Source organism: Rana temporaria, chromosome 2 (genome assembly GCF_905171775.1).
Source record: "Rana temporaria chromosome 2, aRanTem1.1, whole genome shotgun sequence".
Taxonomy (NCBI): domain Eukaryota; kingdom Metazoa; phylum Chordata; class Amphibia; order Anura; family Ranidae; genus Rana; species Rana temporaria.
Window position 1 is genome coordinate 431,879,449 of NC_053490.1, and position 14,775 is coordinate 431,894,223.

The 14,775-nt window shown below is 45.9% G+C and overlaps 1 protein-coding gene across 1 annotated transcript in view; it reads right to left on the bottom strand.

Moving 5' to 3' along the window:
- Positions 1-3,868: 3,868 nt before the first annotated feature.
- VPS37D (VPS37D subunit of ESCRT-I) overlaps positions 3,869-14,775 on the bottom strand; it is a 57,557-nt gene continuing 46,650 nt past the window's right edge. The window contains exon 4 of the mRNA XM_040338320.1: positions 3,869-5,585. Within this exon, the coding sequence (XP_040194254.1) occupies positions 4,794-5,585 (792 nt within the window). The 3' untranslated portion in view covers positions 3,869-4,793. The remainder of the gene's footprint in view (positions 5,586-14,775) is intronic.

A 14,775-nucleotide genomic window follows, 5' to 3' on the forward strand; every position in this document is an offset into this window, starting at 1 on the left:
ATTGAGTAAAACGGCTGTTTGAACCTGCCTTGTCTGATCCTCCCCTTCTTCCACAGCCCCCAATCCATCTGCTGATAGTACAGACTTGAGGGAACTCTGCGCATGATCAATTTGGTGTGTATAGCTAGAGAGGTTTTTTTTTTTGGGAGGTTGCATGTGATCAGCAGAGGGCCAATCAGCGCTGTCCAGACAGAGGGTCAGGAGTCCTGAAGCCTCATAGGGCAGTCAGAGGAGAATTAAAACTCCTTCCACAAGCTTAAACCAGTGCTCAGCTGGACACTGATAGAAGTCACAAGACTGCTATATACTGCCAATGAGGAAAGGTATTTAGCAGTTTATATTTAGCATTTCCATGTTCTGTGTACTGTGGGAGACCAGATATGGAATATGCAAGGTCCTGAATTTAGTAACACTTTAACCTCAACATTACCCCTAAACCTTTCCATTAGCTTGAGCCTAAACTTTAAACTACACCTTACCTTAAACCTCGAGCCCTGCCATTATTTTTGCATCTAGGATATTGTCATGATGAAAGTTACACTTTCCCATCGATATGCGTACCATTTATACTAATGTGTGGAAAAGTCATATACCAAGAACAATCCACAGTATTTTTATGCAAAACATACTAATTTCAATTTACTGCAAGACACTAAAACATCCATGTCCAAGGCAAACAACTCAATTGATAACACAAGATTGTGGACCTTCATTAAATAAATTACTGGCTTGTCTCTATTTTTAATTATACTTATATTTTTTTAAATGTCATAAAAATGCCTTGAAAACATCACAACTAAACGAGGGTAATTAAAGATCAGTGGGAGTAATAGCAAAATCATTTTCTAAACTCCCCTATGGTTACAAAAAGGTGCATGATGTTTGTGGTGGCCGATTACCTTTACATTTGCCCATCAGTACAGCTCCAAAGCAGCTCCAAAATGAATGTGCAAATGTTAACGTTCTGTTGGTTTTGTAAACAGATACACTACCCCCCAGGTGCCAATGGCCAGACCTGCTGGTAGGTTTCTCAGACCATGGACTATGAATTGTGGGAGGAGGGCAGGGTGTGTACATAATCCTCACAAACAAGTAGTAGAAAATATTGGGGGCTCTGGAGAAGCAAATGTCAAGGTAAGTGGTATCTGCCGAGAGACTAATTTGTCCATTGTAAGTCTGCCTTGGTCACAACAAGAGTTATGCCGCATACACACGATCGGAAATTCCGACAACAAATGTTTGATGTGATCTTTTTGTCGGAAATTCCGACCATGTATATGCTCCATCGGACATTTGCTGTCGTAATTTCCGACAAGAAAAATTTGAGAGCTGGTTCTCAATTTTTCCGACAGCAAAAGTTCTTGTCGAAAATTCCAATCACCTGTATGCAATTCTGATGCACACAAATCCTACGCATGCTCGGAATCATTGAACTTAATTTTTCTCGGCTTGTCGTAGTATTGTACATCACCATGTTCTTGACGTTTGTAAATTCTGACAACATTTGTGTGACCGTGTGTATGCAAGACAAGTTTGAGCCAAAATTGCGTCGGAAAAAAATCCACGGTTTTGTTGTCAGAATTTCCGATTGTGTGTACGCGGCATTCGATTTGAAGTCAAGCTAGTGATTACTTCTGTTGGCCATTATAGGTTGCTAGTCTTTGGACACCAATTTCTGCCATATCGAATAAGCCTGAAAGCGTCCTCTTATATTCTTTTCTTTTTTTAATTTTCATTCATTTTTTATTCTTTTTGAGAATTCATAACCCGTAGGTCTTTTTCACGCTAGGCGGACTCTGTCACTACAGAGTCTGCCAGCTCCTGCTAGCTCAGCGGGAGATCTCTCCGCTGATCTCCGCTGAGCCGGCGGATGACAAGTCCCTCTCTGCTCACTGAGCGGGGAGGGGATTTGCAGCGCTGCTTTCTCCTATGGAGAGATCTGATGAAAACGGACAGAATGTCCGTTTTCATCAGATCTCACCCGATCCGCCATGGACGGATGGGGACGTATCGCCATACGTCTGATTTTGGCAGATCGGATCGGGTCGGATGTCAGCGGACATGTCTCCGCTGACATCCGACGCTCTATAGGCTTGCATGGAGCGGCCGTTCAGGTCCGCCGTCAAAACTGACAAGCGGACCTGAACGGTCCGAACGTGTGAAAGGGGCCTTATGTTAAAATGTGCCTTGTTGAAACTCTCATGCCTAAAACGATATTTACTTGACTGAAAACAAATGTAACGAGTGGAGAAGCTACAAGGAGTAATCACTAGGCTCTCTGCAGCACTGGTAACACAATTCTCTCCAGTAAAGTTACTTTTTTGCTGCTTGAAATTCAAAGACCAGTTGGTCCTGCACATGGAAAACATGTAACTTGTCTGCAACAGCAGCTTAAAATTAAAATTCTGCAAGAATAATCACAAAGCATGAATGTGAATACAGTAGGTGGAGCCTGTATGACAGGATATCATACATTATATTACATCTTCCTAAGACAGGATGAGCTATAAATACTGCCTGTGTCCTTTAAAAAAAAAGAAACACCAGGTTGAGCAGCTAAATTCACAACTCTGAATACGTAAACCGGTACATCAAAAAAGAATGACAGCCCCTTTTTTGATAAATGAGTGGAACGGTAATTTCTTATTAATGAATTAGAAACAATATGAAATATTCCACAAGAAATATTACAATGGATGTTTGCTACAGATATAAAAATCACAATATAACTACTAAGTGCAAAATAAACAAAAGCAGCATGTTCATTTTAAATACCTAGTCCAAGAACTGCATACGTATAAACTAACCTACATCATGGATGTATGAGACTTGTGACTCACAGGTAGTAGAAGAAATGTAAAATGCCTATGTTTTATAAATATCAAAAACACTGTTGAGGCTCAGTAAGGCTTAGGGCCTACAAGAGAATACTAAGGTGGTGTTAAGCCAGTCTAACACTGTGTAATTCTGCATTTTGTAAATATGCCACTAGATGGAGATGCAATGCCACATATACAGTATATATACGGCCAAGCTCATTTCTTACAACTTTTCAATAGTTGGGAATTTGGTCATTATGTGTCAATAAAAATATATAAATTAACTTGCCAGAATATGTAATAACCTCGGGTTGTCTTTGCATTTTAGCCTGTTATAAATAACAATAATAAATATATGATTTACAAAAAGTGCAACAATTCAGATAAATATGTTTCACAGTCATCCTTTTTTCTAAACACATTCTCAGAAATGGAGGTTTGTCACTGGGGCCTGGAGACACACAACCTTTGGCATCTATACCAAAAGTATGGATCAGGCACAGCTCCGAGCGTTATTCAGCTTTGCTGCTTTTGTTACAATAGAGAATACAGACATATCATTTGCTTGTAGAGTTGCCTATTACTGACTAGCCAACTATCGTATTGGGAAAACTTCCAAAAGAAATAAAGCTAGTTGGGAACAGCTACCACTTGTTGAAATAAAACCTGATCTGCATGATCAGGACAGGACTTCATCAAATCAGGATTTAAGAGACCTTATATTGGAGGTGTGCCTACATCCTTGTCAATTGCCAATTAAAAGAAAAGATCATTTTCACACTTGCTGTGAAGAAACAAGGTTCACCCATCAGCATACAGTCCGCTTAAAAGATCACTCCAGCCAAAAGTAATACTTTCGTTTTTGGTGAATATAGGAGTGTTAAACCAGCAAACGATTTGCTTTATGCCCCCAAAAAAGGCAGCCACATCACCGCTTTACTCACTGACAGTACTTGTCCTGGCCGGGAATACCTAGAGGAGCACAGTCCCCGCCCCTTGCTTGTGATTGGAGAAATCATAAATCCCGCCTCTTGTGTTCAATCACTGTGCTGTGATTTGTTACACCACAAGCTGATTTTTGGGAAGGGGGTGTCCCTGAATGGTAGTTTGGAAATATGGTCACCCTACCCCCAACACATTCAGTGTTGGATGGGGATGGATCGACTTGTGTACAATCAGACAGCCCATAAGTAAATCGATATTCAGCAAGTCCCCTGCTAAACCAGCCGAATTTCAATCCATGTATGGCCGGCTGGCTTAAGATCTCTGTGCTTAAGTTCCCAGGACTGCACACCTGCTGCAGCCATTACCCTTCCTACTTGGTTCATCGTTTATTTCCTGTTATAAAAAATACAACAGGAGTGGGAAAACTCCACGAGCATGGAAATATGGCAAGGAGATCTACCCTAGAGATACAAGAAGCCAGCCAGAGGCATAGCCCAGCAGTCTCCACCTATAAGGCAATATTCTCTTTTAGTTAATGTGACCTTTTAAGTAGAGACTTACCATGACTTATCATACATATAGATCACTTATCCATAATGTCCGGTGACAATGCACACATACTCTGCATTCACACAAATTTACCATCCATATAGATTACTCTAAAAACATCAGGCAGGCACAGCATACACAGTGATTCTGCACAGACACACATTTTTTGTTACACAGTAAACAACCAGGAGGGAAGTATTGAATACACAGCATTCACATACACATTGCGCGCCAAACAAAATGACTCACTCAGTTACATTCTATACAGGCAATAAGTTCACTTGGAGCCAGCCTACACCTGCACACATGTACACTCACCTTTCATACCTTGAAAAGAATCAGACGAACATCCTGCTTTGACAAAGGAACAATGTCTGCAAAAGAATCACACAGCCATACTCACCCACAGGCTCACAGACAACTACCCTGTCCCCCGTCCCATAAATTGCCCCACTCCCTTGTCCACCCGCAACCCCTCACTTATCGCTTTGGAGGGTGTTGCTGCTGCTGCTGCCGCTGGGCTCTGGACAGCACCCTTAGGTGCCGAGTGCTCAGGAAGTAGATGCGAGCGATGAAACGCAGAGGAGCCCGAGGTGGCTGCTGCTGCTGACCGTTAGATCGCCCCAGAGGTGGCACACATCCTGGGGACTGGGCATTTGGACCCTGAAAAGGAGACAGCACCTCCGCTGGGATCAACAAAGCAGGCCCCATTCCACATGGCAGAGGAGGCAGACGAAATACAGCCGGGGGCATCTGTGAGGGGGCAGCAGGGGAAGGGATAGACTGAGCACAGGCCTGGGGGGTCTGATCTCTGGGGTTGTGGGGCTTTTCCTTGGGGTTGGAAGGCAGTTTCCTTTCAGGGGGCACTTTGCTGATTTGGATGGGCAGTTCTCGGGGTCGAGAAGGCTGTTTTCCCCCTGGAGCCACATCACGAGGCTTCATTTGAGGATCCCGGTTAGGGGGCATTTTGGTGGATTGTGGGGTGGGCAAGGCCTGCTTGGGGGGCTGTTTTCTGGACTGTGGGGGAAGTTCCTGCGACTTTGGAGCCAGGTTCTGGTCAGAGGGTAATTTGGCAGGTTGTTGGGAAACTTCCCGATCAGGAGGCAGTTCCTGGTTTGGGGCTGAAGTGTCCTGTTCAAGAGTTTCTCCCAGAAGCTCAAGCATCTTCTCATTCTGGATCCTGCGGATGTGACACTGAGCCCGAAGCAAGTGGTAAGAATCCAGGAAAAGAAGGAGAGGGAGGGAGCCCTCAAGGAACAGTTGAGAGAGGGCCTGTGGTAGATAGAAGACATAACAGGGTCAGAAGAAGTCAATATACAATCAGAGAGAAAAAGTAGAAGATAATATGAATCCATGCAAGTAAAACTTAACTTATTACTAAAAGAACAATAAGAATAATAAATACATTTTGTAATGCTTTTATCAGTAAATTTAGAATGAGGAATGTTCGTGTACAGAGAATTCCCTGAATGCATCAAATTAGTATAAATGGGAACCACATGATGTTCTTATGCATGAGGTCCAAATGTCAACGAGGTCAAAAATGGCTCTAAAATGCCCTTGATACAGCTGGTATTGAAGACTGTACAAATGTATACTTATCACTTAGTTCACATCCATACTAATCCAATCCAGATATTTATTATATGCAATAATGTTTTTTTTTTTAAACAGAAAATTTAAGTTTATTGAGATGTAAAATAGATATACATACATGATAAGCATTGGATTAACATTGACCAGCATTGAATAAGGGATTTGCAGTTACATATTGTAAATTTCAGGCTTTCAAGCCGTTTTGTACTTGACCTCGCGTACAAGAGCATATCATTACCAAAAAAATAATAATAAAAGAGACCAGATAGACACAAGAAACATAAGAAATATTGAACCATCATCATCACCCTCTGTCCAAAACCTCCATTTGTTAGTAACTCAGACCGTGCAAGTTTCCCCATCTTCCAGCCATCTATCCCAAACACTCGAGAACTTCTGTGGTCGCCCCCTATGGACATATATCATCTTCCAGTAAGGAAGAGTGATGTTCACCTCCCTTTTCCACTCTTCTAATGTTGGGGCCCTGGTCTGCATCCATGCCTTGGCCACCACCTTCTTAGCCATGAATAGTGATTCACATATAAAGATAGTCTGATATTTGTCTACCTCCACATCTGGCAGCAATCCCAGGAGACATAATTTCGGGGCCATGCCCACTGGTGATCCCATGTTGTCATGAAGGAATTGTTTCACCTGTAACCAGTAGGCCTGTACGTCCGGGAAGTGCCATAACAAATGATAGAACGAGCCGCAGCTGCGGCACACATGGGGCACACGGGGCTTCTTGTGGGCTGGAACTTTGCCATTCTCATGGGTGTTAAATGTGCGCGGTGAATTATATACAACTGTGTTAGTCTATCCGAGAGTTTGGGGGATGACGTCTTGACTCCTTCTAAAATCTCTCCCCAGTCAGTGTCTTCTATCTGTCCTAAATCCTGTTCCCATTTCACCTTAGCCGTCTGCGACACCTTGCCTACCCTTTTCAGTCGGATAGTATAGTATAGATTAGATGTGAGTTTGGCTGAATCAGCCCCGAAAATGACGTCCAGCACCTGCGGGCCCCTCCAATATCTACTTAGACCTGGTCCAACTGTGTTCTAAGTGCATGCAGAAGCTGTAGGTACGTAAAAAGAAATTGAGGCGGGAGGGAAAACTCCTCCCTAAGACTCGAAAAGAACTTAGGTCCGAAGTCGTTCAGAACCTGAGACAGAAAAAGTATTCCATAAGCCGCCCAGAGCCCTGGGTCCGGTACCGTACCCAATTCGGGCAGACATCCGTTTTTCCACAATGGTGTATGTGAGTGTATATGCGTCCTGTACTGCTTTTTAAGGGCTATATCCCATACTTTTTGATGGTGCAGTAGCATATCCGCCCCAAAGCGCGAAGACCTACACCCCCCGTGTCCCGTCCTAAATATTGCCTGTACCAGAGTATGGAATGGGCTGCCTGGTTTGTTGCATACTAACAACCTATACCTCTGTGCCTCCGATGTATTAAAATAATAAACATGGGACAGTTGCGACGCTATATAGTAGTCCTGGACATCTGGAAGGGAGCATCCCCCCTCCAGCGTAGGGTTCTTAAGTATGTGCCATGCCAGTTTATGTCGGACCAAGCCCCATACAAAAGAATTTAGGATTGCTTCCATTTGTTTGAACACTTTTAGCGGTATGTATAAGGGGGCATGCCAGACCATATATAGAATCTTAGGCAGCAAGATCATTTTTACTAGATTTATTCTACCCATAACCCCCAGGGACAACCTAGCCCATGCCTGGGTTCTATCTTTAATAGTGACAAACAGGGGTTCTACATTTAAAGGGACACAGTCCCTGAGGTTCCTGGTGACGCTCACCCCCAGATATTTAACCTTCGCCACCCTCTGTAGAGGCAATTCCGGGGACATTGCCGACGGGGGGAACTGATCCAGAGGGAGGATTCGAGATTTATCCCAATTGATCTTTAAACCCGAATATTTACCAGCCTCTTCTATAATGTGTAAAGCCGCACGTAATGATGGTCCCTGATCCGCCAAATAAAGGACAGTGTCATCTGCGTATAATCCTATTTTTTCCCATGCGTCTCCCTTTCTGAGGCCTATCACGTCTGGGCTCATTCTAACGGCAATGGCTAGCGGTTCCGCCGCCAGTGCGTACAACAGCGGCGACAAGGGACATCCCTGCCTTGTGCCCCGTTCCAAGGCAATCTGCTCCGACAGCCACCCATTGACAAAGATTCTGGCCTTGGGGGTCTGATACAGGAGCTGAACCCACCTGATAAAGTTCGAACCGAACCCGTAGCATCTTAAGCACTCCCAAAGATACAGCCACTCGACAGAGTCGAAGGCCTTGGCCGTATCGAAGGATACTACTACTCTGGTCCCCACGTTGTCATGCTGAGCCTGTATGTTCATAAACAGTCTCCTGATATTCATGGCCATATTCTTACCCGGCATAAACCCAGTCTGGTCCGGGTGTATCAGGGAGAGAATCACTGCATTCAATCTGGAGGCCAAAATCTTAGCTAAAATCTTACTGTCGACCGGCAGCAGGGATATAGGTCTGTATGATTCGGGATATTTGGGATCCTTACCAGGCTTGGGAAGAACTATTATCTGAGCCTCTTGCATGGAGAGGGGGAGGACACCCGATTCAAAAATAGAGTGAAATACATCTTTCAATTTGGGTACTAGTGTCTCCGAATAAGTGGCGTAGAACTCCAGGGGCAGGCCATCCAACCCCGGGGCCTTGGACAGTTGCGATATCGCAGTTGCAACATCTTGGGCAGTAATCGGGGGATCACCAGTCTTTGCACCTGCTCCACCTTCAACTGCGGGAACTGTAAATTGTGCAAGTAGGCCTGTATTTCCCGTGGAGTGTGGTGGCTTTGGGAGCTGTATAGGTCTCCATAGAACCTCATAAACATTTCCGCTACCTGCGGGGGGTCCGTGACCACCGAGCCGCCCGTCTCAGCCAGGGACACCACCACAGGCGGTCTGTCCTCCAAATGCGCCAAATATGCCAGCATCTTCCCCGCCTTTTCCCCGTGTTCGTACACCCGCGTTTTACAAAAGAAAATACGCTGTTTGGCCTTCTCCATGTGTAGCTGTGATACTACTCTAGTCTGCAACTTCACTTTAGTAAGATTCTCAGGATTAGGGTGTGTATTATATGTCTCTTCTAGCTTCCGCAACATATCCTCTGATTCGTTCACTATTATCTTAGATTATAGCTCCATATAGTCCAACACCCTACTCGCATGTAGCTTAAATGCATCCCAGTGGGAGTTAAGTAATGCGAGACCCTGGCCCTCTGAAAAAAAAAACCTTTAACTCCCGTTTAATACTGTCATGGTCTTGCAGTGCGTTCAACCAAAATGGGTTGAGTCTCCATACCCTCCTAGGGGCCTCCCCCAGCAGGGACAACTGTACCCAACATGGTGAGTGGTCCGACAGTGCTCTGGGAGCAAATCCAGCCACCCCCCACCCTTGACATAAGTGGCGCTGTATATAGTCCAGTATATATACCAGTATATAGTCTATACGAGACATGGTGGCGTGACTGGTTGAGTGGCATGTGTATGCCCAAGTCTCTGGGTTTCTTTGCCTCCACACATCCGTCAGGGCAAATTCTTTCACCAGGCGGCCCAGTCTAGTCAGCCTGGGCCCCCCCGGAACCCCTCCCGCCTGCGCCGGACGGTCCATGAACGGATCCATGGTCATAGTAAAGTCCCCCATCCACACAGCCGGCACTGTGTGATTGAAAGAATCCGGGAAAGTATTCTGCAAAACGATACCCACCTCAATCCGGCTGTCAATCAGCCACAAAATTCCCGCAGAAACTTTCTGCATTCGACAAAATTCACTCTGGAGCCTATTTCCAGCGATACCACAAAAAATATCATCGGTGCCTTGCGGAACAGCACATCGCCCAATGATATCATCCCTACTAAACTGTTGAAGGATTGTGCCGACATTCTGGCACCACCCATCACACAGCTTATAAATCAGTCTTTTAAGGAAGGCATAGTGCCATCCATGCTGAAAGAGGGCATAATCCAGCCCATCCTGAAAAAAACGAATCTGGATCCCAAGGACCCGATTCACCGCCGCCCCATAACAGGCCTAAACGTTCTCTCTAAGATAATGGAGAAAATAGTGGTACAACAGCTGCAACAGCATCTAGATACCCATAACCTACTGGATCCATTACAATCAGGCTTCCGTCCTGGACACGGGACAGAAACGGCCTTACTTAAAATATGGGACGACGCCCTCGAGGCCGCAGACGAAGGAGAATCTTGTCTCCTAATTCTGCTGGACCTAAGCGCAGCCTTTGACACGGTAGATCACAAACTGTTACTGATGCGACTAGCTTCGGTAGCAGGAGTTGCAGAAGGTGATTTACCATGGTTTTCTTCCTTTCTTGAAAACCGTTCACAAACAGTTAAATTGGGTTCTTTCATGTCTGAAAGGCGCACGGTGTCATGTGGAGTCCCCCAAGGATCCCCCCTGTCACCGGTGCTTTTCAACATCTATCTTCGCCCTCTCTTTGATATTATCAGTAGCCAAGAACTACTCTATCACTCTTATGCAGACGATACGCAACTGTACTTGCGCATCGGCAACAAAAAGAATCATCATCCAAGTTTAGAGAACTGTCTCGCTTTGATTGACAACTGGATGACCAACAGCTATCTTAAACTCAACAGTTCTAAAACAGAACTCCTTGTGTTTCAGGCCAGCCGAAAGAGTCAAGTGGTAACAACTTGGACTCCACCGCCCATTCTGGGGCAAATCATCAACCCTAGCTCCAAAGTCAAAAGTCTCGGGGTCATCTTTGACACCTTCATGACAATGGACGCACAAATAGGGTCAGTAGTCAGCGGAGCGCACTATCTGTTGCGCCTACTACGCAGACTTATTCCATTTATTCCTAAGGAAGACGTAGCAGTCGTGGTGGGAACAATCGTGAATTCCAGACTGGACTATGCTAACGCCCTGTACCTCGGACTCCCAAAGTACCAAATCTCCCGTCTGCAGGTCGTACAAAATACGGCCGCCAGACTGGTGACTGGGAAAAAAAATGGGAATCAATCTCACCTTCGCTGAGAAACCTTCACTGGCTGCCAGTAAAAGATAGAATTGCTTTTAAAGCACTCTGCCTTACACATAAGTGCATCCATGGAAAGGCTCCGCAATATCTTTGCGACAAGATAGAACCTCACAATTCGAATCGCGTTCTGCGATCCACCGACCAAAATCTGGTCAGGGTACCAAAAACTAAATACAAATCCAAAGGAGAAAGAAGGTTTGCTTTCCAGGGTCCTAGACTATGGAACGCTTTACCAACCAGCATTCGGTTGGAGGAAAACCACCTGATTTTCAGAAGACGGATCAAAACTCTGCTCTTTTGAGGTCATGAGTCACAAACAACTAGCGCCCAGAAGCGATTCAGTTCGCATGTGTTGCGCTCTATAAATTTTCATTCATTCATTCATTCATTCATTCATTCACTGTCGGGTGCCTAGCCATAAATGCCAGACCCGTCGTGACGACTTCCGAGCTGTATGGGGGGGGGGGGGATATAGCACGCAATCAGCAGCATGGGTATTCCGCCTACTCGGGCATGCACAAATACATACTCCCCCTGCTGGTCAGATTCCAGGGACAACAACTCAAATGGGGTGGCCTTTGTCACTAATAACGATACTCCCCTAGAGAAGCTGGTGTGCGTGCTGTGGTACACCCAACCTATCCACGGGCGCTTCAGCGCTGCCTGCAGATGACCTGTAACATGTGTCTCAGTCAGCGCTATTATGTTAGCCCTCTGTGATTTCAGATAGGCCAGGGCTGCCGTGCGCTTAATTTTATTTCTCACTCCCCTGACATTCCACATTAAAAATGTAATTGATGTCATGGTGTCACCAGATGCATATTACACAGTCGGACCAGCAGGGTATCACAGGAATATAGCAAGCACATTAACCCAATGTCATAAGGGTCTCCCCTTCTTATTTCAACATTCTGTACATGCCTCTTCACATCTCTACAACATTTCACATATCTCATGAACCTTTGAGAGTCACAACGGTGACCCTACCAACTTACCTCCCCCTCCCAGCCCAGCACCTCCCCAACCTGGTGTGAGCATTCGATCCCCAAACAGTTCAAACATCACATAAGAAATATCAAGCATCTTCCAGCAGTAAACTCTGACTGGAGGCACACATCTTAGGTTCCATGGAAAACTGTGTGTTGTAATAGCAGCTTGTCCCGTGGGGGCGGTTGTTCACTGAGCCACACGTGGATTTGGAGCGGGAAAAAGTTAGCATCCCCATGATGGAAAAGAAAAGGGGAATGGGGCCCATACTCTTAAAAAAGAAAAAAAATTAGGGCCTTGCTCCTCCCGCCATTCAACATAGTACACTCTGTGACCTCCCCACCACTTCCAACATGTCATCAGCGGATCTTCTATCCGTCTGCAGGTATATGAAAATATTCCTTCACATAAAGTTCTGTCCCTCCCTCTAGATCCTCACGAGGCTGTTTCTGTCTCCCTTAGGCCCCCGCCATATATAGCAGATGACGGTAAAAAGAAAAAAGTGCACATCAGGGCCTTAAGTCAGGGGTAATAAAAAAAGGAAAACAAAAAGACGGGGGGGGGGAGACAGAGGGACATGGAAAAACAAAACTAAATCAACGTAAACTTGGGGCTCCAGCACCAGCACGAGGCAGGCCCGTGGCGCCCGCCATCGTTCCTCTTCGGTAGAGCCCTAAACACTCGGGCCCCTAACAAGAGAGAAATCTGCCCCATCGATATCCAAGAAACAGTACTCATGGTTAACCGTATCCGACATCACTCCTGTGTCCCTTTACGATCCAGCCATGCCGCGGCAGGGGTGTCAAAAAACTGCGTCCGACCATCCTCTTCCACTCTGAGCCTAGCTGGGAATAACATGGCATACTTGAGGTGTAGCACCCTTAGGCGGCGCTTCACATCCTGATACTGCGCTCTTTTCCTCTGCACCTCGTTGGAAAAGTCCGGGAACACCGCCACGTGGCCATTTTCCACCTTCATATTCCCCTTTTCTCTTGACAGGCACATGATCTTATCCCTATCCCTGAAGTTCAGGAATTTGGCAATAAATGTACGGGGGGGTGCTCCTTCAGGTGGGGGCTTCGCAGGTATTCGGTGCACCCTTTCCACCGCAAACATAACCGAGAACGCCTCTCTCCCATACTCTTTTATAAGGAGATTCTCCAGGAATTCAGTTGGGTCTCTTCCCTCTGCTTGTTCCGGCAGGCCTACGAACCCCAAATTACAGCGGCAGAGCCTGTTCTCCATCTCATCTTGGTGGGAGTGAAGCTGGTGTATCTGGCGCTGCATGTCCTCCGTGACATTTTGCAGAGGATGCAGTATGTCTTCCGCGGCGCTAATACGGGCCTCCGTTTCAGTGACCCTCTCCCTGACCGTGGACAGATCCTGTCTCATGAGGGAGATATCTATCTTCACCTCGTCAATTTTGTCCGTCAGGGTGCCCTGTAGCACGGCTATAGCCTCCAGCACTTTCGCTGTGTCCTCCGCATGGCTTCCTTCCCCCGGAGTATCGTCGGCGCCATCTTTGGCCTGCTCCTCGTCTCCCCCATGTCTGTACTTGGCCAGTTTATCGCCCGCTGCGGACGTCTTTTTCGGTGGGAACATCCTCCACTCCGGTCCCGGAGTCATCTGGCAGGTTTGTGGGCACGATCTCAATGCAATAATGTTAAGTGTGATGTTGTTCTACAAAGCTTGCTTCAATGTAGAGCTTGTAATTAGTATATGTACAATATATAAAATAAAATCTTATTTGGTCCTCTAAGGCTGGTTTCACACTGCTGCCAGATGGGGCTAGCAGCAGGGGTCCGGTGCGCCCCTATTCTCCGTTTCAAGGATGAATCAGGGCTGAGTTTACGCCTGAATTCGGCCCTGAAACGAAGCCAAAGACGCACAGGACTCCTGTGCAATCTGCTCTGCAGCCACCATGGAGATATGTGAACTGGCTCCATAGAGAGCCAGTCACAATCTCCTGTCATGCGAATTTGATGTGGGGAAACCCTCATCCAATTCGCACTAGTGTGAACCCAGCCTAAAAGGTAACTAAGGCTGCACACAGATTGCATAGGAGATCTGTGCTGTTATAGTCAACGAAACTATTTACACCTTTGCATTTTCATTAGCAGTTCCAGTGCTATTAACTAAGAGCAAAGATTTTATCAAACATTCTGAATACAGTTATACATGCATTTAGCTACACCAGAAATGGACGCATGTGAACAATGTCCCCAGACGAGGAAAGGTAGGTAACTGAGCAGGTTAAGTGGATGTAGTTAGAAGCAGGGAAGGATCAAGACTTATATTTAATTCTCCTCCCATTACCTTTGCTCAGCCACTGCACCCCGCATAAACCCTTCCCTTCCACAGCCACTGTTGATGACCCCCCCTTTCCCCACCACCACCACTGCTTCACAACCACTCCTACTTTCAACCACAGCTACCTTTATGAACCCCATATTCCAAAACCACTTCTCTCCTCCATGACAACCCGCCTTTCCTCAGAAAGTGTTCTCTTAATCAGGATCTTTACCTTAATCTTCCACAGCCACCTTTCATTCCATCCCTCCACCAACTTCCACTTTTTTCTTTATACCCTCACACTTCCATAGCCACTGCTTATGACCCACATCGCCCCCATGGTTTCATAGCCACACCCCCAATTCCTTCCACAGCTATCTTTAAGAGCTCCCCATTCTAAACCACTCTCCACCATGACAACCTCCCCTTCATCATGACCTTTACCTTCATCTTCCACGGCCACTTATTCTCTTTCATTTCATCCTTCCATCACCATCCCACAGCCACCATTT